The sequence below is a fragment of the Spea bombifrons genome, chromosome 1, assembly GCF_027358695.1.
Source record: "Spea bombifrons isolate aSpeBom1 chromosome 1, aSpeBom1.2.pri, whole genome shotgun sequence".
Lineage (NCBI taxonomy): Eukaryota > Metazoa > Chordata > Amphibia > Anura > Pelobatidae > Spea > Spea bombifrons.
In genome coordinates this window covers 1,394,302-1,419,421 of record NC_071087.1, presented here as the reverse complement: position 1 = coordinate 1,419,421, position 25,120 = coordinate 1,394,302, and the positions used below count along the sequence as shown (strand labels likewise).

Sequence of the window (25,120 nt, the reverse complement as noted above, 5' to 3'; positions counted from 1 at the left end):
AGAGAGAGAGAGACAGAGAGAGAAGAGAGACAGAGACAGAGAGAGAAGAGAGACAGAGACAGAGGAAGAGAAGAGAGAGAGAGATAGGAAGAGAAGAGAGAGAGAGAGAGGGAGAGAGAGAGGAAGAGAAGAGAGAGAGAGAAAGAGAAGAGAGACAGAGAAAGAGAAGAGAGACAGAGACAGAGGAAGAGAAAAGAAGAGGGAGAGAGGGAGAGAACAGAGTGACGAGGCGTTAAAAGTCACAGGAGGAGAGAGAGAACGAGAACACAGTGGAAGAGAACGAGAAAAAGTGAGTGAAAAAGAACAGAAAGAGACTTAATAGAAAGGGAGAGAAAGAACAGAGAGATACAAGGAGAACAGAGGGGGCAGGAAGGTATAGAGAGGGGGCAGGAAGGTATAGAGAGGGGGCAGGAAGGTATAGAGAGGGGGCAGGAAGGTATAGAGAGGGGGCAATTACTGGCTGGTGACATTTGCAGGGATAAGACATGAGCAGTTCAGTGACAGCAAGAGACAGTCAGAATAGAGTGACAGCGAAGTGAGAGGATGGGGAGAGCGGAGAGGAGGGCTGAGTGTCAGGGAGGAGGGAGTCAGCTCCGCTTCCCACTCCCCTCCTGCCTCCCTTGGGGCAGCCGGCTCCCTGCCTCCTGCCGGCGGATCTCAGCCTCTCAGTGTCTCCCTGCCCTGTGCGAGAGTAGCATCCTCTGAGTGTCCTCCGCGCCCTGACGTCCCACCGGCCGGGACCCCCTGTGCCACCCCAGGCTGGGACCCCCTGTGCCACCCCAGGCTGAGACCCCCTCCGCCCCCGGCTGAGACCCCCTGTGCCACCCCAGGCTGAGACCCCCTGTGCCACCCCAGGCTGAGACCCCCTGTGCCACCCCAGGCTGGGACCCCCTGTGCCACCCCAGGCTGAGACCCCCTGTGCCACCCAAAGCTTGGACCCACCTGTCACCCCCGGCTTGGACCCCCTGTGCCACCCCAAGTTGTGACCACCTGCCTGGACACACCTGGCAAGGACCCAGATGCCAGCCCATGCACGGAGCCCGGCTGCCCTGGGACGGTGAGGACCCCGCTATCCGCCGGACCCCTGGGCATCATCTCTCTGGGATAGTAAGTTGTTGGCCGCTGTTGGATCTGTCGCTGCTTGGAGAGGACCAGCCCGGTGAGCTCGGGGCAAATCACTAACATCTGGGCTGCCTCTTTCCGGGAGTTTTGCCCTCTGGTCGGGGGGAGAAGACCCCGCTGGGCACATGTTCTCCATCCAGGATACCCTCTCCCGGGGAGGACTCAGCATGAAGGAGGAACCGCTGGCTGCCGGCTTATCCTCCGTCAGGTCTTGGATGCACGGCTCGGGGATCCTGGACTCCGGCACCGCTGCCCAGAGGTAACGGGGGGGAGGGCATCAGGTGACGGGGGAGGGGGCATTCGCAGGTGTCTTACCCCATCCTTAAAAACCTTAAACCCCCTCACACTGCGAGCTGCGCAAAGCGCTCTACAGTCCTAGCAGAGTTTGCACTTGGGCTACCACGAGACAGACTGGGCTACCATGAGACAGACTGGGCTTCCATGAGACAGACTGGGCTACCATGAGACAGACTGGGCTTCCATGAGACAGACTGGGCTTCCATGAGACAGACTGGGCTACCATGAGACAGACTGGGCTTCCATGAGACAGGCGGGGTGTGCTATTCTGACATTGACAGCTGTGGCTAGTATAAAGCAGCCTAGGCTACTGCACGACCTTCTAGCAGTGACTCCACACAATCACATTTCACTGTTTATGGAGACGCCGGGCTGGCAGTAAACGCTCCGTTATTTCTCAGTCTCTGCAAAGCTCTACGGAGCGTCCTGTACCAAGTCCCACCCTTACTGCGACCAACACTCCCAGCATCCTCAGCCATGCTTACAATCCATACAGGCAGCTGCTGGCTTTCCAGCGGTTTGCTTCCCCTAACTATACCCGCTGGCTGAGCATCATGGGAGTTACAGTCCACAGAAGCTAATGTACCAGACCTGCTGTTACTGCAAAGACCCGTCACTGTATAGTAATACCCAGTACTGATAGTGTACAGCGCCGCGGAGTATGACGGCGATATATAAATAATAATAACACATTGTACAGCGCTGCAGAGTATGACGGCGATATATAAATAATAATAATAACACATTGTACAGCGCTGCGGAGTATGACGGCGATATATAAATAATAATAATAACACATTGTACAGCGCTGCGGAGTATGATGGCGATATATAAATAATAATAACACACATTGTACAGCGCTGCGGAGTATGACGGCGATATATAAATAATAACACACATTGTACAGCGCTGCGGAGTATGACGGCGATATATAAATAATAATGATAACACATTGTACAGCGCTGCGGAGTATGACGGCGATATATAAATAATAATAATAACACATTGTACAGCGCTGCGGAGTATGACGGCGATATATAAATAATAATAACACACATTGTACAGCGCTGCGGAGTATGACGGCGATATATAAATAATAATAACACACATTGTACAGCGCTGCGGAGTATGACGGCGATATATAAATAATAATAATAACACATTGTACAGCGCTGCGGAGTATGACGGCGATATATAAATAATAATAATAACACATTGTACAGCGCTGCGGAGTATGACGGCGATATATAAATAATAATAACACACATTGTACAGCGCTGCGGAGTATGACGGCAATATATAAATAATAATAACACATTGTACAGCGCTGCGGAGTATGACGGCGATATATAAATAATAATAATAACACACATTGTACAGCGCTGCGGAGTATGACGGCGATATATAAATAATAATAACACACATTGTACAGCGCTGCGGAGTATGATGCCGATATATAAATAATAATAACACATTGTACAGCGCTGCGGAGTATGACGGCGATATATAAATAATAATAATAACACATTGTACAGCGCTGCGGAGTATGACGGCGATATATAAATAATAATAATAACACATTGTACAGCGCTGCGGAGTATGATGCCGATATATAAATAATAATAACACACTGTACAGCGCTGCGGAGTATGACGGCGATATATAAATAATAATAATAACACACATTGTACAGCGCTGCGGAGTATGACGGCGATATATAAATAATAATAATAACACACATTGTACAGCGCTGCGGAGTATGACGGCGATATATAAATAATAATAACACATTGTACAGCGCTGCGTAGTATGACGGCGATATATAAATAATAATAACACACATTGTACAGCGCTGCGGAGTATGACGGCGATATATAAATAATAATAACACACATTGTACAGCGCTGCGGAGTATGACGGCGATATATAAATAATAATAATAACACACATTGTACAGCGCTGCGGAGTATGACAGCGATATATAAATAATAACAACACACAGTGTACAGCGCTGCGGAGTATGACGGTGATATATAAATAATAATAACACACATTGTACAGCGCTGCGGAGCATGACAGCGATATATAAATAATAATAACACACATTGTACAGCGCTGCGGAGTATGACGGCGATATATAAATAATAACAACACACAGTGTACAGCGCTGCGGAGTATGACGGCGATATATAAATAATAATAATAATAACACACATTGTACAGCGCTGCGGAGTATGACGGCGATATATAAATAATAATAACACATTGTACAGCGCTGCGGAGTATGACGGCGATATATAAATAATAATAACACACATTGTACAGCGCTGCGGAGTATGACGGCGATATATAAATAATAATAACACACATTGTACAGCGCTGCGGAGTATGACGGCGATATATAAATAATAATAACACACATTGTACAGCGCTGCGGAGTATGATGCCGATATATAAATAATAATAACACATTGTACAGCGCTGCGGAGTATGACGGCGATATATAAATAATAATAACACACATTGTACAGCGCTGCGGAGTATGACGGCGATATATAAATAATAATAATAACACACATTGTACAGCGCTGCGGAGTATGACGGCGATATATAAATAATAATAATAACACACATTGTACAGCGCTGCGGAGTATGACGGTGATATATAAATAATAATAACACATTGTACAGCGCTGCGGAGTATGACGGCGATATATAAATAATAATAATAACACATTGTACAGCGCTGCGGAGTATGACGGCGATATATAAATAATAATAACACACATTGTACAGCGCTGCGGAGTATGACGGCGGTATATAAATAATAATAATAACACATTGTACAGCGCTGCAGAGTATGACGGTGATATATAAATAATAACACACATTGTACAGCGCTGCGGAGTATGACGGCGATATATAAATAATAATAACATTGTACAGCGCTGCGGAGTATGACGGCGATATATAAATAATAATAACACATTGTACAGCGCTGCGGAGTATGACGGCGATATATAAATAATAATAATAACACACATTGTACAGCGCTGCGGAGTATGACGGCGATATATAAATAATAATAATAACACACATTGTACAGCGCTGCAGAGTATGACGGTGATATATAAATAATAATAACACACATTGTACAGCGCTGCGGAGTATGACGGTGATATATAAATAATAATAATACACATTGTACAGCGCTGCGGAGTATGATGGCGATATATAAATAATAATAACACATTGTACAGCGCTGCGGAGTATGACGGCGATATATAAATAATAATAACACATTGTACAGCGCTGCGGAGTATGACGGCGATATATAAATAATAATAATAACACACATTGTACAGCGCTGCGGAGTATGACGGCGATATATAAATAATAATAACACATTGTACAGCGCTGCGGAGTATGACGGCGATATATAAATAATAATAATAACACTTTGTACAGCGCTGCGGAGTATGACGGCGATATATAAATAATAATAACACATTGTACAGCGCTGCGGAGTATGACGGCGATATATAAATAATAATAATAACACATTGTACAGCGCTGCGGAGTATGAGGGTGATATATAAATAATAATAATAACACATTGTACAGCGCTGCGGAGTATGACGGCGATATATAAATAATAATAACACATTGTACAGCGCTGCGGAGTATGACGGCGATATATAAATAATAATAATAACACATTGTACAGCGCTGCGGAGTATGGCGGCGATATATAAATAATAACACATTGTACAGCACTGCGGAGTATGACGGCGATATATAAATAATAATAACACACATTGTACAGCGCTGCGGAGTATGACGGTGATATATAAATAATAATAATAACACATTGTACAGCGCTGCGGAGTATGACGGCGATATATAAATAATAATAATAACACACATTGTACAGCGCTGCGGAGTATGACGGCGATATATAAATAATAATAATAACACATTGTACAGCGCTGCGGAGTATGACGGCGATATATAAATAATAATAACACACATTGTACAGCGCTGCGGAGTATGACGGTGATATATAAATAATAATAATAACACATTGTACAGCGCTGCGGAGTATGACGGCGATATATAAATAATAATAATAACACACATTGTACAGCGCTGCGGAGTATGACGGTGATATATAAATAATAATAATAACACATTGTACAGCGCTGCGGAGTATGACGGCGATATATAAATAATAATAATAACACATTGTACAGCGCTGCGGAGTATGACTGCGATATATAAATAATAATAACACACATTGTACAGCGCTGCGGAGTATGACGGTGATATATAAATAATAATAATAACACATTGTACAGCGCTGCGGAGTATGACGGCGATATATAAATAATAATAACACATTGTACAGCGCTGCGGAGTATGACGGCGATATATAAATAATAACACATTGTACAGCGCTGCGGAGTATGATGGCGATATATAAATAATAATAATAACACACATTGTACAGCGCTGCGGAGTATGACAGAGATATATAAATAATAATAATAACACACATTGTACAGCGCTGCGGAGTATGACGGGGATATATAAATAATAATAACACACATTGTACAGCGCTGCGGAGTATGACGGCGATATATAAATAATAATAACACACATTGTACAGCGCTGCGGAGTATGACGGCGATATATAAACAATAACACATTGTACAGCGCTGCGGAGTATGACGGCGATATATAAATAATAATAATAACACACATTGTACAGCGCTGCGGAGTATGATGGCGATATATAAATAATAATAACACACATTGTACAGCGCTGCGGAGTATGATGGCGATATATAAATAATAATAACACATTGTACAGCGCTGCGGAGTATGACGGCGATATATAAATAATAATAACACATTGTACAGCGCTGCGGAGTATGATGGCGATATATAAATAATAATAACACATTGTACAGCGCTGCGGAGTATGACGGCGATATATAAATAATAATAACACACATTGTACAGCGCTGCGGAGTATGACGGCGATATATAAATAATAATAACACACATTGTACAGCGCTGCGGAGTATGACGGCGATATATAAATAATAATAATAACACACATTGTACAGCGCTGTGGAGTATGACGGCGATATATAAATAATAATAATAACACATTGTACAGCGCTGTGGAGTATGACGGCGATATATAAATAATAATAACACACATTGTACAGCGCTGCGGAGTATGACAGCGATATATAAATAATAATAACACACATTGTACAGCGCTGCGGAGTATGACGGCGATATATAAATAATAATAATAACACACATTGTACAGCGCTGTGGAGTATGACGGCGATATATAAATAATAATAACACACATTGTACAGCGCTGCGGAGTATGACAGTGATATATAAATAATAATAATAACACATTGTACAGCGCTGCGGAGTATGACGGCGATATATAAATAATAATAACACATTGTACAGTGCTGCGGAGTATGACGGCGATATATAAATAATAATAACACACATTGTACAGCGCTGCGGAGTATGACGGCGATATATAAATAATAATAACACACATTGTACAGCGCTGCGGAGTATGATGGCGATATATAAATAATAATAACACACATTGTACAGCGCTGCGGAGTATGACGGCGATATATAAATAATAATAATAACACACATTGTACAGCGCTGTGGAGTATGACGGCGATATATAAATAATAATAATAACACACATTGTACAGCGCTGCGGAGTTATTTATATATCGCCGTCATACTCTGCAGCGCTGTTTGCTTTTATAGGTTAAAAAAATGATAAAAATTATAACTTTCAAACATTTTTTTAAATAATTCCCCTTAATCTTAAAAAAGAATAAAATTCTCCATCACCTATAGAATCGCATTGTTTTTGAAAATAAATTTTTTAGGAATATTATTTTTTATTTTGTTTATTTTTTATTATATTTTTAGGTTATGAAGTCGTATAAATTATTTTTTTGTTATTATTCTGGAGGATTCTGGGGATTTTTCTGTACGATTTCTGAATAAAAAATATTTAATAAACACGCAGGGAATATTTGCCTTTTTAATGTTTTTTTTAATGTTCCATAAATACAGCAGCTGTAGGCATTCACGGGGTTAAAGTGTCCGCCGAGTGCTCTGAACCTGATGCCATGTACTCGGCTCTTACGCAATTATCACGCCTACAAAACCAAAACCACTTGTTCCAACCTAAAATCTAACGAGAAATCGGAAATGAAAGAGCGGCCGGCAAACCAAAATTTTTTGACATTTTTTTTTTACTCTATTTATTTAATTATTTTGCCAAGCAGTTCTGGTTTAAATGACATATTTATTTACTTATTTATTTAAAAAAAGAAAAAAAATGTAATTTTTTTATTTTTTTTTATTTTTTTGCCAAGCATTTTCCAAATTCTGGTTTAAATTAAATTTTTTTTAATTTTTTTTAATTTTATTTACATTTTTTTCATTTCATTTTTTTTTGTCAAACATTTGCCAAATTCTGGTTTAAATTACATATTTATTTATTTTATTTTGAAAACAAGTTTTATTTAATTTTGTATTAATTTATTGAATTTTTGGGCCAAGCATTTGCCAAATTCTGGTTTAAATTAATTTTTTTTACATTTTTATTTTTTTAAATTTTATTTACATTTTTTTAATTTCATTTTTTTTCCAAACATTTGCCAAATTCTGGTTTAAATTACATATTTATTTATTTTATTTTGTAAACAAGTTTTATTAAATTTTGTATTCATTTATTGAATTTTTGGGCCAAATTCTGGTTTAAATTACCGGTACATATTTATTAATTAATTTATTTTTTTAAATATTTAACTTTTTATTTATATACAGAATTTTTTGGCCAAGCATTCGCCATAAAATCCCCTTTTTTTGCCCCCAGACTTGGTTTAAAAATGGTTATTTATATAGCACCAGCAGAAGCTGCAGCGCTGTACACAGGGATGATATTTGTGACGGTGACTATAAAGTTATTTTTGTTCAATTAATACAATTATGTCATAAAGGGGTTAATTTGCTAAATGGTGACCTGTTTATCTATACATCAGGCTGGACACCGGGGATCGGCCCCTCACTATGCACAGTAAACGCGCAGCTCACATTATCTCCCATCTGACACCCATCTACTGCGCACTGTTTAGTGGAATGAGCCCTAAAGGCTTGCGGGGCGTATTTTTAGGGTGAGGGTCCGGCGTGCATACAGAGAAGGGGCGTCTGTAGGGGGGAGGGACTGTATTCGGGAGAGTTCGGGGGGGTTTTGCCTTCTGGATGAATAGAGATATCGGTAAAGGGTTAATAAAGCGACTGTCACTGTGTGAGTGAAGAGAAAGAGTGGTGGATGCGTGGAATGGATTCCCGTGAGAACTGACCAGATCTGAAAGCAAACCAGGGGAGACAAGGCAGAAGTAGCAGGGTTGGCGGATTGGCTATTGCCCTGTATAATGTATAGATAAATCAGTGACCGGCCCCTGTATAATGTATAGATAAATCAGTGACCGGCCCCCTGTATAATGTATAGATAAATCAGTGACCGGCCCCCTGTATAATGTATAGATAAATCAGTGAGCCGGCCCCTGTATAATGTATAGATAAATCAGAGACCGGCCCCCTGTATAATGTATAGATAAATCAGTGACCGGCCCCCCTGTAAAATGTATAGATAAATCAGTGACTGGCCCCCTGTATAATGTATAGATAAATCAGTGACCGGCCCCTGTATAATGTATAGATAAATCAGCGAGCCGGCCCCTGTATAATGTATAGATAAATCAGTGACCGGCCCCCTGTATAATGTATAGATAAATCAGTGACCGGCCCCCCTGTATAATGTATAGATAAATCAGTGACCGGCCTCCTGTATAATGTATAGATAAATCAGTGACCGACCCCCTGTATAATGTATAGATAAATCAGTGACCGACCCCCTGTATAATGTATAGATAAATCAGTGACCGGCCTCCTGTATAATGTATAGATAAATCAGTGACCCGGCCCCCTGTATAATGTATAGATAAATCAGTGACCGGCCCCCTGTATAATGTATAGATAAATCAGTGACCGGCCCCTGTATAATGTATAGATAAATCAGTGACCGGCCCCTGTATAATGTATAGATAAATCAGTGACCGGCCCCCTGTATAATGTATAGATAAATCAGTGACCGGCCCCCTGTATAATGTATAGATAAATCAGTAACCGTCCCCCTGTATAATGTATAGATAAATCAGTGACCGGCCCCCTGTATAATGTATAGATAAATCAGTGACCGGCCCCCTGTATAATGTATAGATAAATCAGTGACCGGCCCCTGTATAATGTATAGATAAATCAGTGACCGCCCCCCGTATAATGTATAGATAAATCAGTGACCGGCCCCTGTATAATGTATAGATAAATCAGTGACCGGCCCCCTGTATAATGTATAGATAAATCAGTGACCGGCCCCCTGTATAATGTATAGATAAATCAGTGACCGGCCCCCTGTATAATGTATAGTTAAATCAGCGAGCCGGCCCCCTGTATGATGTATAGATAAATCAGTGAGCCGGCCCCTGTATAATGTATAGATAAATCAGCGAGCCGGCCCCCTTTATAATGTATAGATAAATCAGTGACCGGCCCCTGTATAATGTATAGATAAATCAGTGACCGGCCCCCTGTATAATGTATAGATAAATCAGTGACCGGCCCCCTGTATAATGTATAGATAAATCAGTGACCCGGCCCCCTGTATAATGTATAGATAAATCAGTGACCGGCCCCCTGTATAATGCATAGATAACCCCAAATGGTGGCTGAGGGTGATGGGAGTGAGTGTCAGATCCCCAAACATTTCATTTTCTGGGTTATTTATACCCAATGAAGTGCAGAGAGCTACCGAGACCCCACACTGCGCATGCACAGGTCCTATAGCCTGGTGCGGGGTATTTGTGTGACTGAGGGGGGTATTTATTAGAATAATAATTTTCTGTTTCTATACACATTATCGGCCCCTGCGATCCCCTCATACCCCCAAACACTCTGACCTCCTAGAAAAGCATCAGGGATCTGGGGCATTAACAGGACTGGTGAGCTTAAATAGGGACACTTGGGAAGTATTTTGGTTTATTGAAAACTGATGCATAGTCAGTGATGTGGATGATGTCTTGATATTGCATAGCTGCCAATAGTGCTGATTTTATCAGGACTGTCTCAGCAGACCCTTACGAAAAATTAGTGCAGTTTTTTGGACATGAAAATACTGTAATACTGCACATTTACTGCACTTTTACTGCACATTTACCGCACTTTTTTTTTATATTGCAAACCTACAGTTGTAATTCAATGTACTGCAGCTTTATTGCATTTGTTCTTCCGTACAAAAATAACTGCAGTAAAACTGCCGTAAATGTGCAGTAAAAGTGCAGTATTGCAGTTTTTTCATGTCCAAAAAACTGCAGTATTACTTCAGAAAAAACTGCAGTAATTTTTTCGTAAGGGGAAGCTTAAGTGACGAAAACCCCAGCAGGACCGGCAGCCCAGGGTTTATCAAACGGCAAAAATGACAAGATTCTGCCCCGACCTCCCCTCATCTGCCCCGACCTCTCCTCACCTGCCCCAACCTCCCCTCACCTGCCCCGACCTTCCCTCACCTGCCCCGACCTCCCCTCATCTGCCCCGACCTTCCCTCATCTGCCCCGACCTTCCCTCACCTGCCCCGACCTCCCCTCATCTGCCCCGACCTCCCCTCATCTGCCCCGACCTTCCCTCACCTGCCCCGACCTTCCCTCACCTGCCCCGATCTCTCCTCACCTGCCCCGATCTCTCCTCACCTGCCCCAACCTCTCCTCACCTGCCCCGACCTCTCCTCACCTGCCCCAACCTTCCCTCACCTGCCCCAACCTTCCCTCACCTGCCCCGACCTCCCCTCATCTGCCCCGAACTCCCCTCACCTGCCCCGACCTCCCTTCATCTGCCCCGACCTTCCCTCACCTGCCCCGACCTCCCCTCACCTGCCCCGACCTCCCTTCATCTGCCCCGACCTTCCCTCACCTGCCCCGACCTTCCCTCACCTGCCCCGACCTCCCCTCACCTGCCCCGACCTCCCCTCATCTGCCCCGACCTCTCCTCATCTGCCTCGACCTCCCCTCATCTGCCCCGACCTCCCCTCATCTGCCCCGAACTCCCCTCATCTGCCTCGACCTTCCCTCACCTGCCCCGACCTCTCCTCATCTGCCTCCCCTCATCTGCCCCGACCTCCCCTCATCTGCCCCGAAGCGCAGAACATGTGGGGCTCGTACATCGGCCAGTGGCTGGGGTTGGTGGGCACGCTGTGGTGGTGCCAGCGGGGTAGGGGTAGTGGCCACGTTACCTGCCCCGTTCTGCCACCTTAACCCCAAATTCTCTTGTGTGTGGTATTTAGAGACCAGTTTGCGGCTGATCTGTAACTCCTCTTCAACTGGAAATGCGCGTCTGAGAGTCATGGGAGTGAATGCAGCGGCCGTCATGACATCACGGCGTGACTGCCCCTTTAAGAGAGTCCCACGTGCCCCATTTCACCGTGCACAGGGGTTCCCTCCGGTCAGCGAGGGGTTAAAAACTCTGCTGATTCCCTCCACAAAGTGACTGGGAGCGGCCAACCAAATCACTATTATTATTATTATTATTATTACTATTATTACTATTATTATCACTATTACTATTATTTCACTATTATTATTACTATCACTATTATTACTATTATCACTATTACTATTATTACTATTATCACTATTACTATTACTATTATTACTATTACTATATTATTATTATCAGTATTACTATTATTTCACTATTATTATTACTATTATCACTATTACTATTATTATTACTATTATCACTATTACTATTTCACTATTATTATTACTATCACTATTATTACTATTATCACTATTACTATTATTACTATTATTATCACTATTACTATTACTATTATTACTATTACTATATTATTATTATCAGTATTACTATTATTTCACTATTATTATTACTATTATCACTATTACTATTATTATTACTATTATCACTATTGCTATTACTATTTCACTATTATCATCACTATTGCTATTATTATTTCATTATTATTATAACTATTACTATTATTTCACTATTATTATTACTATTATCACTATTACTATTATTTCACTATTATTATTATTACTATTATCACTATTACTATTTCAATATTATTATTACTATCACTATTATTACGATTATCACTATTACTATTATTACTATTATTATCACTATTACTATTATTACTATTATCACTATTACTATTATTATCACTATTACTATTATTATTACTATCACTATTACTATCACTATTACTATTATTACTATTATATTATTATTATCAGTATTACTATTATTTCACTATTATTATTATTACTATTATCACTATTACTATTTCACTATTATCACTATTGCTATTATTATTATTTCATTATTATTATAACTATCACTATTACTAATATTATGATTATTACTATAACTATTATTACTATATTATTATCACTACTGCTATTATTTCACTATTATTATTATTACTATCACTATTTCACTATTATTAGCACTATTACTATTATTATTTCATTATTATTATAACTATCACTATTACTATTATTATTTCACTATTATTATTATTACTATTATCGCTATTACTATTATTATTACTATCACTATTACTATTTCACTATTATTATTACTACTATTATCACTATTATCACTATTACTATTATTACTATCACTATTTCACTATTATTATTATCACTATTACTATTATTATTACTATTATTATTATTTCACTATTATTATTAGCACTATTACTATTAATGTTATTCATTGTATTGTTATTATTATTATTATTATTATTGTATATAACATAAGAATTCAACTTACAGAAACTACAGGTGAGGAGTAGTATAATATTATAAAGTAATGCTGATAATAATGATTATAATACTACTCATAATAATACTGACAATAATACTACTAATAATACTGATAATAATACTACTACTAATAATACTACTAATAATACTGATAATAATTCTGATAATACTGATAATAATACTAATACTAATAATACTACTAATAATTCTGATAATAATACTACTACTAATAATACTACTAATAATACTGATAATAATTCTGATAATAATACTGATAATACTGATAATAATTCTGATAATAATACTGATAATAATTCTGATAATAATTCTGATAATAATACTGATAATAATTCTGATAATAATACTACTAATAATACTGATAATAATACCACTAATAACTGATAATAATACTACTAATAATACTGATAATAATTATGATAATACTGATAATAATACTAATACTTATAATACTGATAATAATAATAATACTACTAACACAGATAATAATACTACTAATAATAATACTGATAATAATACCACCAATTAATTGTAGTATAATATAAAATATTATTATTATTATTATTATAAGTAGTACTAATACTAACACCGCCCCCCCCCCCCCGGATAGGGTGTCATGCTCAGCAGCTGCAATAGGAATGGATTTGTGGTGTCTGGCCAGGGAAGGGTTAAATGGCCAGCTGGCCGGGTGTTGTGGGAGTGATGGCAGGGAGGGGCCGGGGTATTATTTTAAGCTTGGAGTACACCTGTTTTTCACAATAACAAGGTCTCTGCTACCATGTCTGCTCCCAGGGGCCCCGTAACAGCGTCTCTGCTCCCAGGGGCCCCGTAACAGCATCTCTGCTCCCAGGGGCCCCGTAACAGCGTCTCTGCTCCCAGGGGCCCCGTAACAGCTTCTGATTAATTAGAGAGAAGCAATTAGCAGAAAAAACACGGAATAGACGAGGGCCCCGGAGGGCGCTGCCCTGGGACCCCTGGGGGCCACACCTGAGCCCAGGCCTCCCGCCCTCCGCTCGTCTCGCTTTAGATTTACCGTTTCCCTATAATTTGGATTCTCCGTGACTCATCCTGAGCGTCTCTTCTGTAATCATACCTCCAAAGTGTCCCTGTATGGTTTGGCCAGTCCTTCTGTGCAAACGGGTGGGCAAGCCGTGGGATCTCCCAACCTGCGCATGTGAAAACGGGAGAGCAGCGCGGCCCCGCCGGACAGTGCTTAAAAATCAGGACTGGTCCACTTAAAACAGCACAGTTTGGAGCTATGATTAAAGGGGTTTTACCCCAGTATCGGGGTGAAAGGGCAGATTCTCAGGGTTTTTACCCCAGTATCGGGGTGAAAGGGCAGATTCTCAGGTTCTTTACCCCAGTCTCGGGGTGAAGGGGCAGATTCTCAGGGTTTTTACCCCAGTCTCGGGGTGAAGGGGCAGAGTCTCAGGGCTTTTACCCCAGTCTCGGAGTGAAGGGGCAGATTCTCTGGGTTTTACCCCAGTCTCGGGGTGAAGGGGCAGATTCTCAGGGTCACACAGTCCGGAGCCGACCCCTTTATATTCTCTTCTGATTTATTGATATCTGAGCGTCCTGATTGGTGCTTTTCTCCCTGCTTTATCGCAGCTGGGATCCCTGTTTGAACACAGGTGAGTCCATTCAGAATATCTTCACCGGTTTCCATGGCGATCGTAATTCGAGCCACTGGGCTGCCCGTGTTATTATTATTATGATGTAACAGAGTGCCAGCTTCTGTATGTCATGCGTAGGAGCCACACTTTTCACCCTCCCATCCCCGTCGCTGGATTTCTACCCTCCGGCACCCAAAGGGTTAGGAGCTCTCACCCCTTTGTGGGTAGACACGTATAAAACGCATGCCCAGGCCATATGAGCTGACAATCTAATGTTTCTAAACTGCTGTATATACGCATTCTGCAGCGGCTGATCCCCCCCCCCCCGCTTTCCTCACAGCGCGGGACAAACGAGAAACCGCAATCATTCTGTCCATGAACATAACAGGAAATAGATCCGAAATCCAGCGCAGACGGGGTTAATGCTGTAAATGACTTGTTTTTTAACTCCTGTGTTCCAATGGCCCTTTATCACTCCCATCACTCCTGGGTTCCAATGGCCCTTTATCACTCCCATCACTCCTGTGTTCCAATGACCCTTTATCACTCCCATCACTCCTGGGCCCCAACGGCCCTTTATCACTCCCAGCACTCCTGTGTTCCAACGGCCCTTTATCACTCCCATCACTCCTGGGTCCCAACGGCCCTTTATCACTCCCATCATTCCTGGGTTCCAATGGCCCTTTATCACTCCCATCACTCCTGGGTCCCAACGGCCCTTTATCACTCCCATCACTCCTGGGTTTCAATGGCCCTTTATCACTCCCATCACTCCTGGGTCCCAACGGCCCTTTATCACTCCCATCACTCCTGGGTTTCAATGGCCCTTTATCACTCCCATCACTCCTGGGTTCCAATGGCCCTTTATCACTCCCATCACTCCTGTGCTCCAATGGCTCTTTATCACTCCCATCACTCCTGGGTCCCAACGGCCCTTTATCACTCCCATCACTCCTGGGTTTCAATGGCCCTTTATCACTCCCATCACTCCTGGTTCCCAACGGCCCTTTATCACTCCCATCACTCCTGGGTTTCAATGGCCCTTTATCACTCCCATCACTCCTGTGTTCCAATGGCACTTTATCACTCCCATCACTCCTGGTTCCCAACGGCACGTTGTGTAGAGTTTAAGGCTGATTGAGGTTAGAGCGGCTGATTGGCCCCGATGGGTTTTGTGCATCTGATGTCAATTTATGGTTTTGGGCTCCAGCATTGAGGTTAGATACTCACCTATAGGTAACATGAATTACACTGGGTCATGTGATTGGTTCCCTCCGCTGTATGTGATTGGTTCCCCCCGCTGTATCTGATTGGTCCCCCACCGCTGTATCTGATTGGTTCCCCCTGCTGGCCTACACTCAGCCTCCTCTATGAGATGTGTAATTGCATTAGGGGGAGGGGCCCCGGGATCCCCGGACGCTGCTTACAGTAACTGCCTCACTTACTAGAAACGCAGCCATTTACTTCAATAATTAATGGGAGACGGCGCGGCGCTCAGAGGAACGGGGAGGAATAACGATGGAGGACATTGTTACACTCGTCATGCTCTGTCCACAAACAGCACAGAGTATACATTATACAGGGGGCCGGTCACTGATTTATCTATACATTATACAGGGGGCCGGCTCACTGATTTATCTATACATTATACAGGGGGCCGGTCACTGATTTATCTATACATTATACAGGGTCCGGTCACTGATTTATCTATACATTATACAGGGGGCCGGCTCACTGATTTATCTATACATTATACAGGGGGCCGGTCACTGATTTATCTATACATTATACAGGGGGTCGGTCACTGATTTATCTATACATTATACAGGGGCCGGTCACTGATTTATCTATACATTATACAGGGGGCCGGTCACTGATTTATCTATACATTATACAGGGGCCGGTCACTGATTTATCTATACATTATACAGGGGGCCGGTCACTGATTTATCTATACATTATACAGGGGCCGGTCACTGATTTATCTATACATTATACAGGGACCGGTCACTGATTTATCTATACATCATACAGGGGCCGGTCACTGATTTATCTATACATTATACAGGGGGGCGGTCACTGATTTATCTATACATTATACAGGGGCCGGTCACTGATTTATCTATACATTATACAGGGGGCCGGTCACTGATTTATCTATACATTATACAGGGGGACGGTCACTGATTTATCTATACATTATACAGGGGACCGGTCACTGATTTATCTATACATTATACAGGGGGCCGGTCACTGATTTATCTATACATTATACAGGGGGACGGTCACTGAGAAGAGAGAGAGGCGACGGGAGAGAAGAGAGAGAGAGAGGGGATGGGAGAGAAGAGAGAGGATGGGAGACAAGAGAGCGAGAGAAGAGAGAGGGGTGTAAGAGAAGAGAAAGAGATGGGATGGGAGAGAAGAGAGAGAGAAACATAGAAACATAGAAAGTGACGGCAGATAAGAGCCAGAAGGCCCATCCAGTCTGCCCAACCTCTGAGTCCTTTCCTTTAGTACCGGCCCTTATCCTATATCTAGCTTGGCCTTATGCCTATCCCATGCTTGCTTAAATGACTTTACTGTATTAACATCTACCACCTCTGCCGGGAGGCTATTCCATGCATCCACTACCCTTTCCGTAAAGTAATATTTTCTGACGTTACCATTAAACCTTTGCCCCTCTAGTTTATGCTTGTGTCCTCTTGTTGTGGTTTTATTTCTCCTTTTAAATAAACTCTCTTCCTTTACTTTGTTGATTCCCTTTAAGTATTTAAATGTTTCTATCATATCCCCCCGTCCCGTCTTTTTTCCAGGCTATATATACAGTATATAAATATATATATATATATATATATATATATATATATATATATATATATATATAGTACAGTATATATGTATAGAGCACAGTATATATATATATATAGTACAGTATATATGTATAGAGCACAATGTATATATATAGGTTAAGATCCTTTAACCAGTCCTGGTAAGGTTTATCCTGTAATCCATGAATTATTTTAGTAGCCCTTCTCTGCACTTTCTCCAACATATCTATATCCTTCTGGAGATCCGGTCTCCAGTGCTGTACACAATACTCCAAGTGAGGTCTCAGCGGTCCTCTGTACAACGGCATGAGCACTTCCCTCTCTCTACTACTAATACCTCTCGCTATACAACCAAGCATTCTGCTAGCATTACCTGCTGCTCTACTGCATTGTCTACCTACCTTTAAATCCTCAGAAATAATTAACCCCTAAATCCCTTTCCTCACACGTTGAGGTTAGGACCGTATCAGATATTCTATACTCTGCCCTTGGGTTTTTATGCCCCAGGTGCATTACTTTGCATTTATCCGCATTAAATGCCAACTGCCACAGCTCTGACTATTTTCCAGCTTACCTAGATCGTTTGCCATTCGGCTTCTTCCTCCAGGAACATCAACCCTGTTGCACATTTTTGTGTCGTCAGCAAATAAACATCCCTTTCCATCAACACCATCTGCAATATCACTAATAAAATATTAAAGAGAACGGGTCCAAGTACAGACCCCTGAGGTATCCCACTGGTAACAAGACCTTGTTCAAGAGAAGAGAAAGAGAGGGGACGGGAGAGAAGAGAGAGAGGGGACAGGAGAAAAGAGAGAGAGAGGGGATGGGAGAAAAGAGAGAGAGGGCATGGGAAAGAAGAGAGAGAGGGGATGGGAGAGAAGAGAGAGAGGGGACAGGAGAGAAGGGAGAGAGGAGATGGGAGAGAAGAGAGAGGGGATGGGGAGAGAAGAGAGAGAGGAGTGGGGAGAGAAGAGAGAGAGGAGACGGGAGAGAAGAGAGAGAGAGAGAGGGCATGGGAAAGAAGAGAGAGAGGGGATGGGAGAGAAGAGAAAGAGATGGGATGGGAGAGAAGAGAGAGAGGGATGGGAGAGAAGAAAGAGAGGGGTGCGAGAGAAGAGAAAGAGAGGGGACGGGAGAGAAGAGAGAGAGGGGATGGGAGAGAAGAGAGAGAGGGGACGGGAGAGAAGAGAGAGAGGGGATGGGAGAGAAGAGAGAGAGGGGACGGGAGAGAAGAGAGAGAGGGGATGGGAAAGAAGAGAGAGAGGGGACAGGAGAGAAGGGAGAGAGGAGATGGGAGAGAAGAGAGAGGGGATGGGGAGAGAAGAGAGAGAGGAGTGGGGAGAGAAGAGAGAGAGGAGACGGGAGAGAAGAGAGAGAGAGAGAGGGGACGGGAGAGAAGAGAGAGAGGGGACAGGAGAGAAGAGAGAGAGAGGGGACGGGAGAGAAGAGAGAGAGGGCATGGGAAAGAAGAGAGAGAGGGGATGGGAGAGAAGAGAAAGAGATGGGATGGGAGAGAAGAGAGAGAGGGATGGGAGAGAAGAGAGAGAGGGGTGCGAGAGAAGAGAAAGAGAGGGGACGGGAGAGAAGAGAGAGAGGGGATGGGAGAGAAGAGAGAGAGGGGACGGGAGAGAAGAGAGAGAGGGGATGGGAAAGAAGAGAGAGAGGGGACAGGAGAGAAGGGAGAGAGGAGATGGGAGAGAAGAGAGAGGGGATGGGGAGAGAAGAGAGAGAGGAGTGGGGAGAGAAGAGAGAGAGGAGACGGGAGAGAAGAGAGAGAGAGAGAGGGGACGGGAGAGAAGAGAGAGAGGGGACGGGAGAGAAGAGAGAGAGGGGACGGGAGAGAAGAGAGAGAGGAGATGGGAGAGAAGAGAGAGAGGGGATGGGAGAGAAGAGAGAGGGGACGGGAGAGAAGAGAGAGAGGGGATGGGAGAGAAGAGAGAGAGGGGATGGGAGAGAAGAGAGAGAGGAGACGGGAGAGAAGAGAGAGAGGGGACGGGAGAGAAGAGAGAGAGGGGACGGTAGAGAAGAGAGAGAGGGGACAGGAGAGAAGAGAGAGAGGAGATGGGAGAGAAGAGAGAGAGGGGACGGGAGAGAAGAAAGAGAAGGGATGGGAGAGAAGAGAGAGAGGGGACGTGAGAGAAGAGAGAGAGGGGACGTGAGAGAAGAGAGAGAGGGGACGGTAGAGAAGAGAGAGAGGGGACGGGAGAGAAGAGAGAGAGGAGATGGGAGAGAAGAGAGAGAGGGGACGGGAGAGAAGAAAGAGAAGGGATGGGAGAGAAGAGAGAGAGGGGACGTGAGAGAAGAGAGAGAGGGGACGTGAGAGAAGAGAGAGAGAGGGGACGGGAGAGAAGAGAGGGAGAGGGGAGGGAGAGAAGAGAGAGAGGGGATAGGAGAGAAGAGATAGAGGGGATGGGAGAGAAGAGAGAGAGAGGATGGGAGAGAAGAGAGAGGATGGGAGGGAAGAGAGAGAGGGGGAAAGAAAGTTTATTTCAAAGGAGGAGAAAAGTTACAACAGGAGGTCAGAATCTAACACTAGAGGATCAGAGACTGAGATGGAATGGAAGGAAGTTTTACTTTACTGAGGGAGGTAGATAAGTGGAACAGCCTCCCAGCAGAAGTGGTAGAGGGTAATACAGTGAGGGGATTAAACATGCATGTGATAGGCATATGGCTCCTGAATCTAAGACAAGGCGGGGGCCGAGTGGGGCGGAATAATCTGCCGGGCAGGTTCAGGGTTTCCTCGTTTGGAATTCTGTGCTGAGAGAAGTTGGTAATCAATACGGCTTTAATTCAAACAAATATTCCAGAACTCGCGCGTCTGATTAACTCCGAGAGCTCTCAGGCGGCAAGTGCCTCCAGAATCATTTTACCGCTAATCTCACCCCACAGCTAAATACACTACTTTCCAAAAAAATAATCCAAATTAACCCTCTCCTCCCCAGCAAGAGCGTGAAAGCGTGGAATAACTGGCAATGAATAGGTTAACGGGCATCTTTGTTGTACATTTGTCAAATATAATAAAAAACCTAATAAATGTCATTTACAAATTAATTTTATAGATTACGTGAACATGTATTAGGATCCCATCCCCCCCATTATGATAGTCTGGGATGATAATCACAGTATTATTATTTATTATATTTATTACACTTTATTTTTATTTATTTTTTTACTTTCATTTAATTTTTATATGATAATGCATTTATATTATATTATTTTATAATCATTTTCTGTATCTATTTTTTTTTATAATACATTGAGATTATTTTATAATCATTTTCTATATTTATTTTCTTATATTACAATTTATATTTTATGTTTTTCTTTGACCGATATAATTGGTTCCATTATATATATACGGTATATACCGGTATATATATATTTATTTATATTGATTCTTCTATAAAGGGATTCTCGGATTTTATACCCCAATATAACGTGAAATAAATGTAAAGTTTGTGCCGGAGGCGCTGGGCTCTGCAGCGGCCGTTTCCCAGGCAAAGAACGTATATTTATAAATGTATAGAAATGGTAATTGTTATTAGGACGTCTCTGAGGTCACCTGCTTGGAAGTCTTCTTGTGCCATGCTGTGAGGTAATATTTCCAGAGGCTCGTGTGATGTCACATTTTCCATTTCCCTTTTTATTGCGCTGAAAAGGTTTTGTCGGCCCTCGGAGGACGGTGTGTTAGGTTGGGAGTGCACTCATAGAAGCACTTCTTATGTTTCATGAACTCAGGTGGGTTGGTGAGCCATAGCCCTTCTGTATATCCCAGCGCCGACATTGCCGCCTGGCACCAGGATTTGAGAGAGAGTGCACATAATGAGGGGCCAAATTAAGCAGGGGGTGGGGGGTAGGGGGGGGTAGGGGTGTCCTTATGCTGACCAATTATGACCGATACCGGCTGACCATAGAAGGCATGTAGATTTTGGGAGCCGTTAGACTGGATCTTGATGGTCCGGTTTCTTAGACCCATTCATTGTGGACTCAGCTGCCAACCGTGTTACGGCTAATGTGACGATTCACCCGCCAGACGTTCCTTCTTTCTCCCCGTGGCCACCGGGAACTCGAAACTTCAGCCGTCAGGCAGGACTAGCGTCACAGACAGCAGGACACTCGGCTCTTCGGGAACCTCGGCGGCGCTGTAGTATACAGAAGTAGAATAATGCAGAGCGTTCTCCCCCTGACAAGGGCAGCACCCCAATTTTTTTTTTAAGCCCCGAGGTCAGAGCTTCGCTGTGAGGGAAATAAAAAAGTGCCGTGGGGCCACAGTGGACACCAGGTCCCCTTCTTCGTTTTCTTCGGGGGGTCGCACTCCCGAAGGATACGCGGCCCTTTCCTTCCCTCCCTGCCCGTAAGGCCTGCAGGAGGGCCGGATCTTCTTGGTCCTTCCCCGCAAGGGTTGGGACCACCGGAATACTCGTTCAGAGGAGGGGGGGCCGCTCAGAAGAGCTACCTGACTCCCCTCCTCATCAGAAAAATGGACCTTTTTAGGAGACTCGGCTCCACTGTGGCTTTTCAGTGAGTCAAAACTCGTGTCCGGTGCCGTCATACAGTTTGAATTAATAAATCAAATACAAAAAAGTGAAAATTAACACACGTGCTCCGTGCAAAACACTGCAATCGTGTGAAGCAAAAACTATTTACAAAAGTGATCCCCTAGGAAGCCCCGGCCCCGGCTGGTGTAATACAATTATCTTTTCTAGCACGCACCTCACACCAATAGGCTGGGACTGGCGCGTACACAACTAAAAAGTGCATGGAGGGGTCTGAGGGGCAAAAGGTGCTCACCGGGAGTGAAGTGCGCTTCACCTCACACATTCATCCAACCCTCAGTGCCCGGTCCTGGACCAGAGACCTAAAACATCCTCAGGGCTGCCTGCTTCCCCTCTCTCACAGCTACTCACTTCATCTCAGCCACAACGAGACATCTGCAAACAACACAACAGGAGCTAACTTACTTGAGGAAACAATCACCACCGGCCTCCAAGAGCCTTTCAAAAGGCTTGCGGTGAATTACGACCAGCATGCATCACACCATATGTAAAACATAATATGCAGATCATATGCAAATTAGTTATAACCGAAAACCACCCCAATTTACACAATCCTGCCATCAGAACCAATACTACTGGTCAGACAGGTTATATTGATCTAGAAAGCTCTGGCTCTTTCACTGTTGCTGCTCTGGATCCCTAATCAGGTACAGGGTGACTTAAACATGACTTAAACACTGCAATTAGTCGCTTGCTGGAAGTATGTAATGCAATCCAGGGGTCCACCGTCTATTACAGGGGCGTCCAACGTGCGGCCCTCCAGCTGCTGCAGGACTACATCTCCCATAACGCTCTTTCAGCTAAGGGGCAGGCTGAGGAGTATGGGAAATGTAGTCCTGCAGCAGCTGGAGGGCCGCACGTTGGACGCCCCTGGTCTATTAAATTCAATATGGCGGCCAACTGGAAAACCAACTCCACTGCTGGCTGTTAGACTGTTTACTGACTCCCACAGCCGTCATTGTTGGACTCAATAACCTGACCTTTAATGACTATACGGCTTGCTGGTTGAATAGGCTTACTTGAGTTATGTTATGAGTTAAGTTATGAGTTAAGTAAGTAACTCAACCAGTGCAGTATTCTGGCCCAGGTTGAGTAGGGTGGCAGCAGGTTGGAGGGGGGAGAGAAAGCCCCTCTGCCACAATTCTCTCATTTGGTGAGCAGATTCCCTGGTGAGCCAGTTGGAGAGATCGGCTTTGACCTCATGCAGTGTCCTTGCCGGGTGTCCTGGATACGACGTTGTAGGCTGGCACTCAGCAGAGAGGACCGCGGCCATGAAGGCGAGTGCTGGGGCAACGGCCTGAGCTACACCCTGAGCTAAACTGAGAACCTCTAGGACAGCTGCTTAGGGACATCCTGTCCAAGAGCCGGACTCTGTTGCTGACCCGGCGATGCTTTATATCCAGATGTCTTTCATAAGGAACCTCTTCTTATCTCTGCCGTTTCCATAACTGAACCTCCTCGTCACTGGTTCCATATCAGCGCCCCCCCCAATCCGGTTTGGGTTTCACGTTACTCTGTCATCGAGACATTTACGGGCTGCTGGGGCACGTGGGAGCCGCTCTGAGCTCACGATTCCATCATCGCAATCATTCGGCTTCTTTCTATAGAACGTTCTCAGACAGAGAGCTGACAGTCACTGCTCGGCATGACCACGGCAGGACTGAAATCCCCTATAACAGCACGCCAACAGCATGCCAACAGCACGCCAACCACATGACAACAGCACGCCAACAGCATGCCAACAGCACGCCAACCGCATGCCAACCACATGCCAACAGCACGCCAATCGCATGCCAACAGCATGCCAACCGCATGCCAACCGCCCTACTGTGTGTGCCGTGAGAAGCGGGTCTCGTGTTATGGAGTGAGATTATCGCTATGAGCCGTTTATAGGATATAAGTACAGGGGGTCGCCGGGCATATCGTCCTATCAGGTGATTGGCTCCCTGGTGCGCCGGCCACTGCTTAACAGGCAAGAGGATAGAGGTTATGTTGTGAACCCTGCCCACAAGAGCTTACAATCTAGAAGGCTGCCTCTAGCTGTTTGAAGCCCAAACCTGATCCAGTGCGTAGCTGTAATGGTAGAAAAATGTTATTTCCAAAGAGAACAGGAATTCTGCCTTTTGCTGGGGAGGGGGGGGTGAGAGGTTTCCGGGGCAAAAGAGAGTCTCGAGTTGTCTTTACAGCATGGAGAGGGCCCTGAAACTCCGAGGGTTAAATTCCACTTACAGCTTCAATAAAGCCAGGAGACAATAATGTATGAGAAAACGATGGCCAATAAGGGGTTAATGTGAGGAAGAAGAGCTCACATAGGCCATAGAGCGACCCAGTGGAGTGCGTCTCATCAGCTTTCAGAGACCTCTCTTTATTCCCCGATGGCCGCAAACGGCCGCTTTCAGGTCATTCGGGTGAAATTGGGGACTTTTTGGGTGCTCTGAAGTTTTTATCTAAACTACGAGGCTTTATTCACTAAATGTCGCGTCTCAATCCTGTGCAGCAGCGAGGCAGAGACCGCAAAATGACCCGAAAACATGCGCAAGAAACGAAAACTATAACAACAATAAAAATATAATAATGTTAAAAACTGCATCGGGATTCACACAAATAATACGGAAAAAGGCCAAACAGAGTTCTGTCCGAATAAAGAAGAGCATTTCTTATAACAGTGTACAGCGCCACGGAATATGATGGCGCTATACACTGTTTAT

General features: G+C 43.6%; 1 protein-coding gene across 1 annotated transcript in view; it reads left to right on the top strand.

Moving 5' to 3' along the window:
• Window positions 1-1,081: 1,081 nt before the first annotated feature.
• The window catches only part of LOC128477104 (transcription factor COE1-like), a 57,777-nt gene continuing 33,738 nt past the window's right edge, over window positions 1,082-25,120 (top strand). The window contains exon 1 of the mRNA XM_053458050.1: window positions 1,082-1,381. Within this exon, the coding sequence (XP_053314025.1) occupies window positions 1,248-1,381 (134 nt within the window). The 5' untranslated portion in view covers window positions 1,082-1,247. The remainder of the gene's footprint in view (window positions 1,382-25,120) is intronic.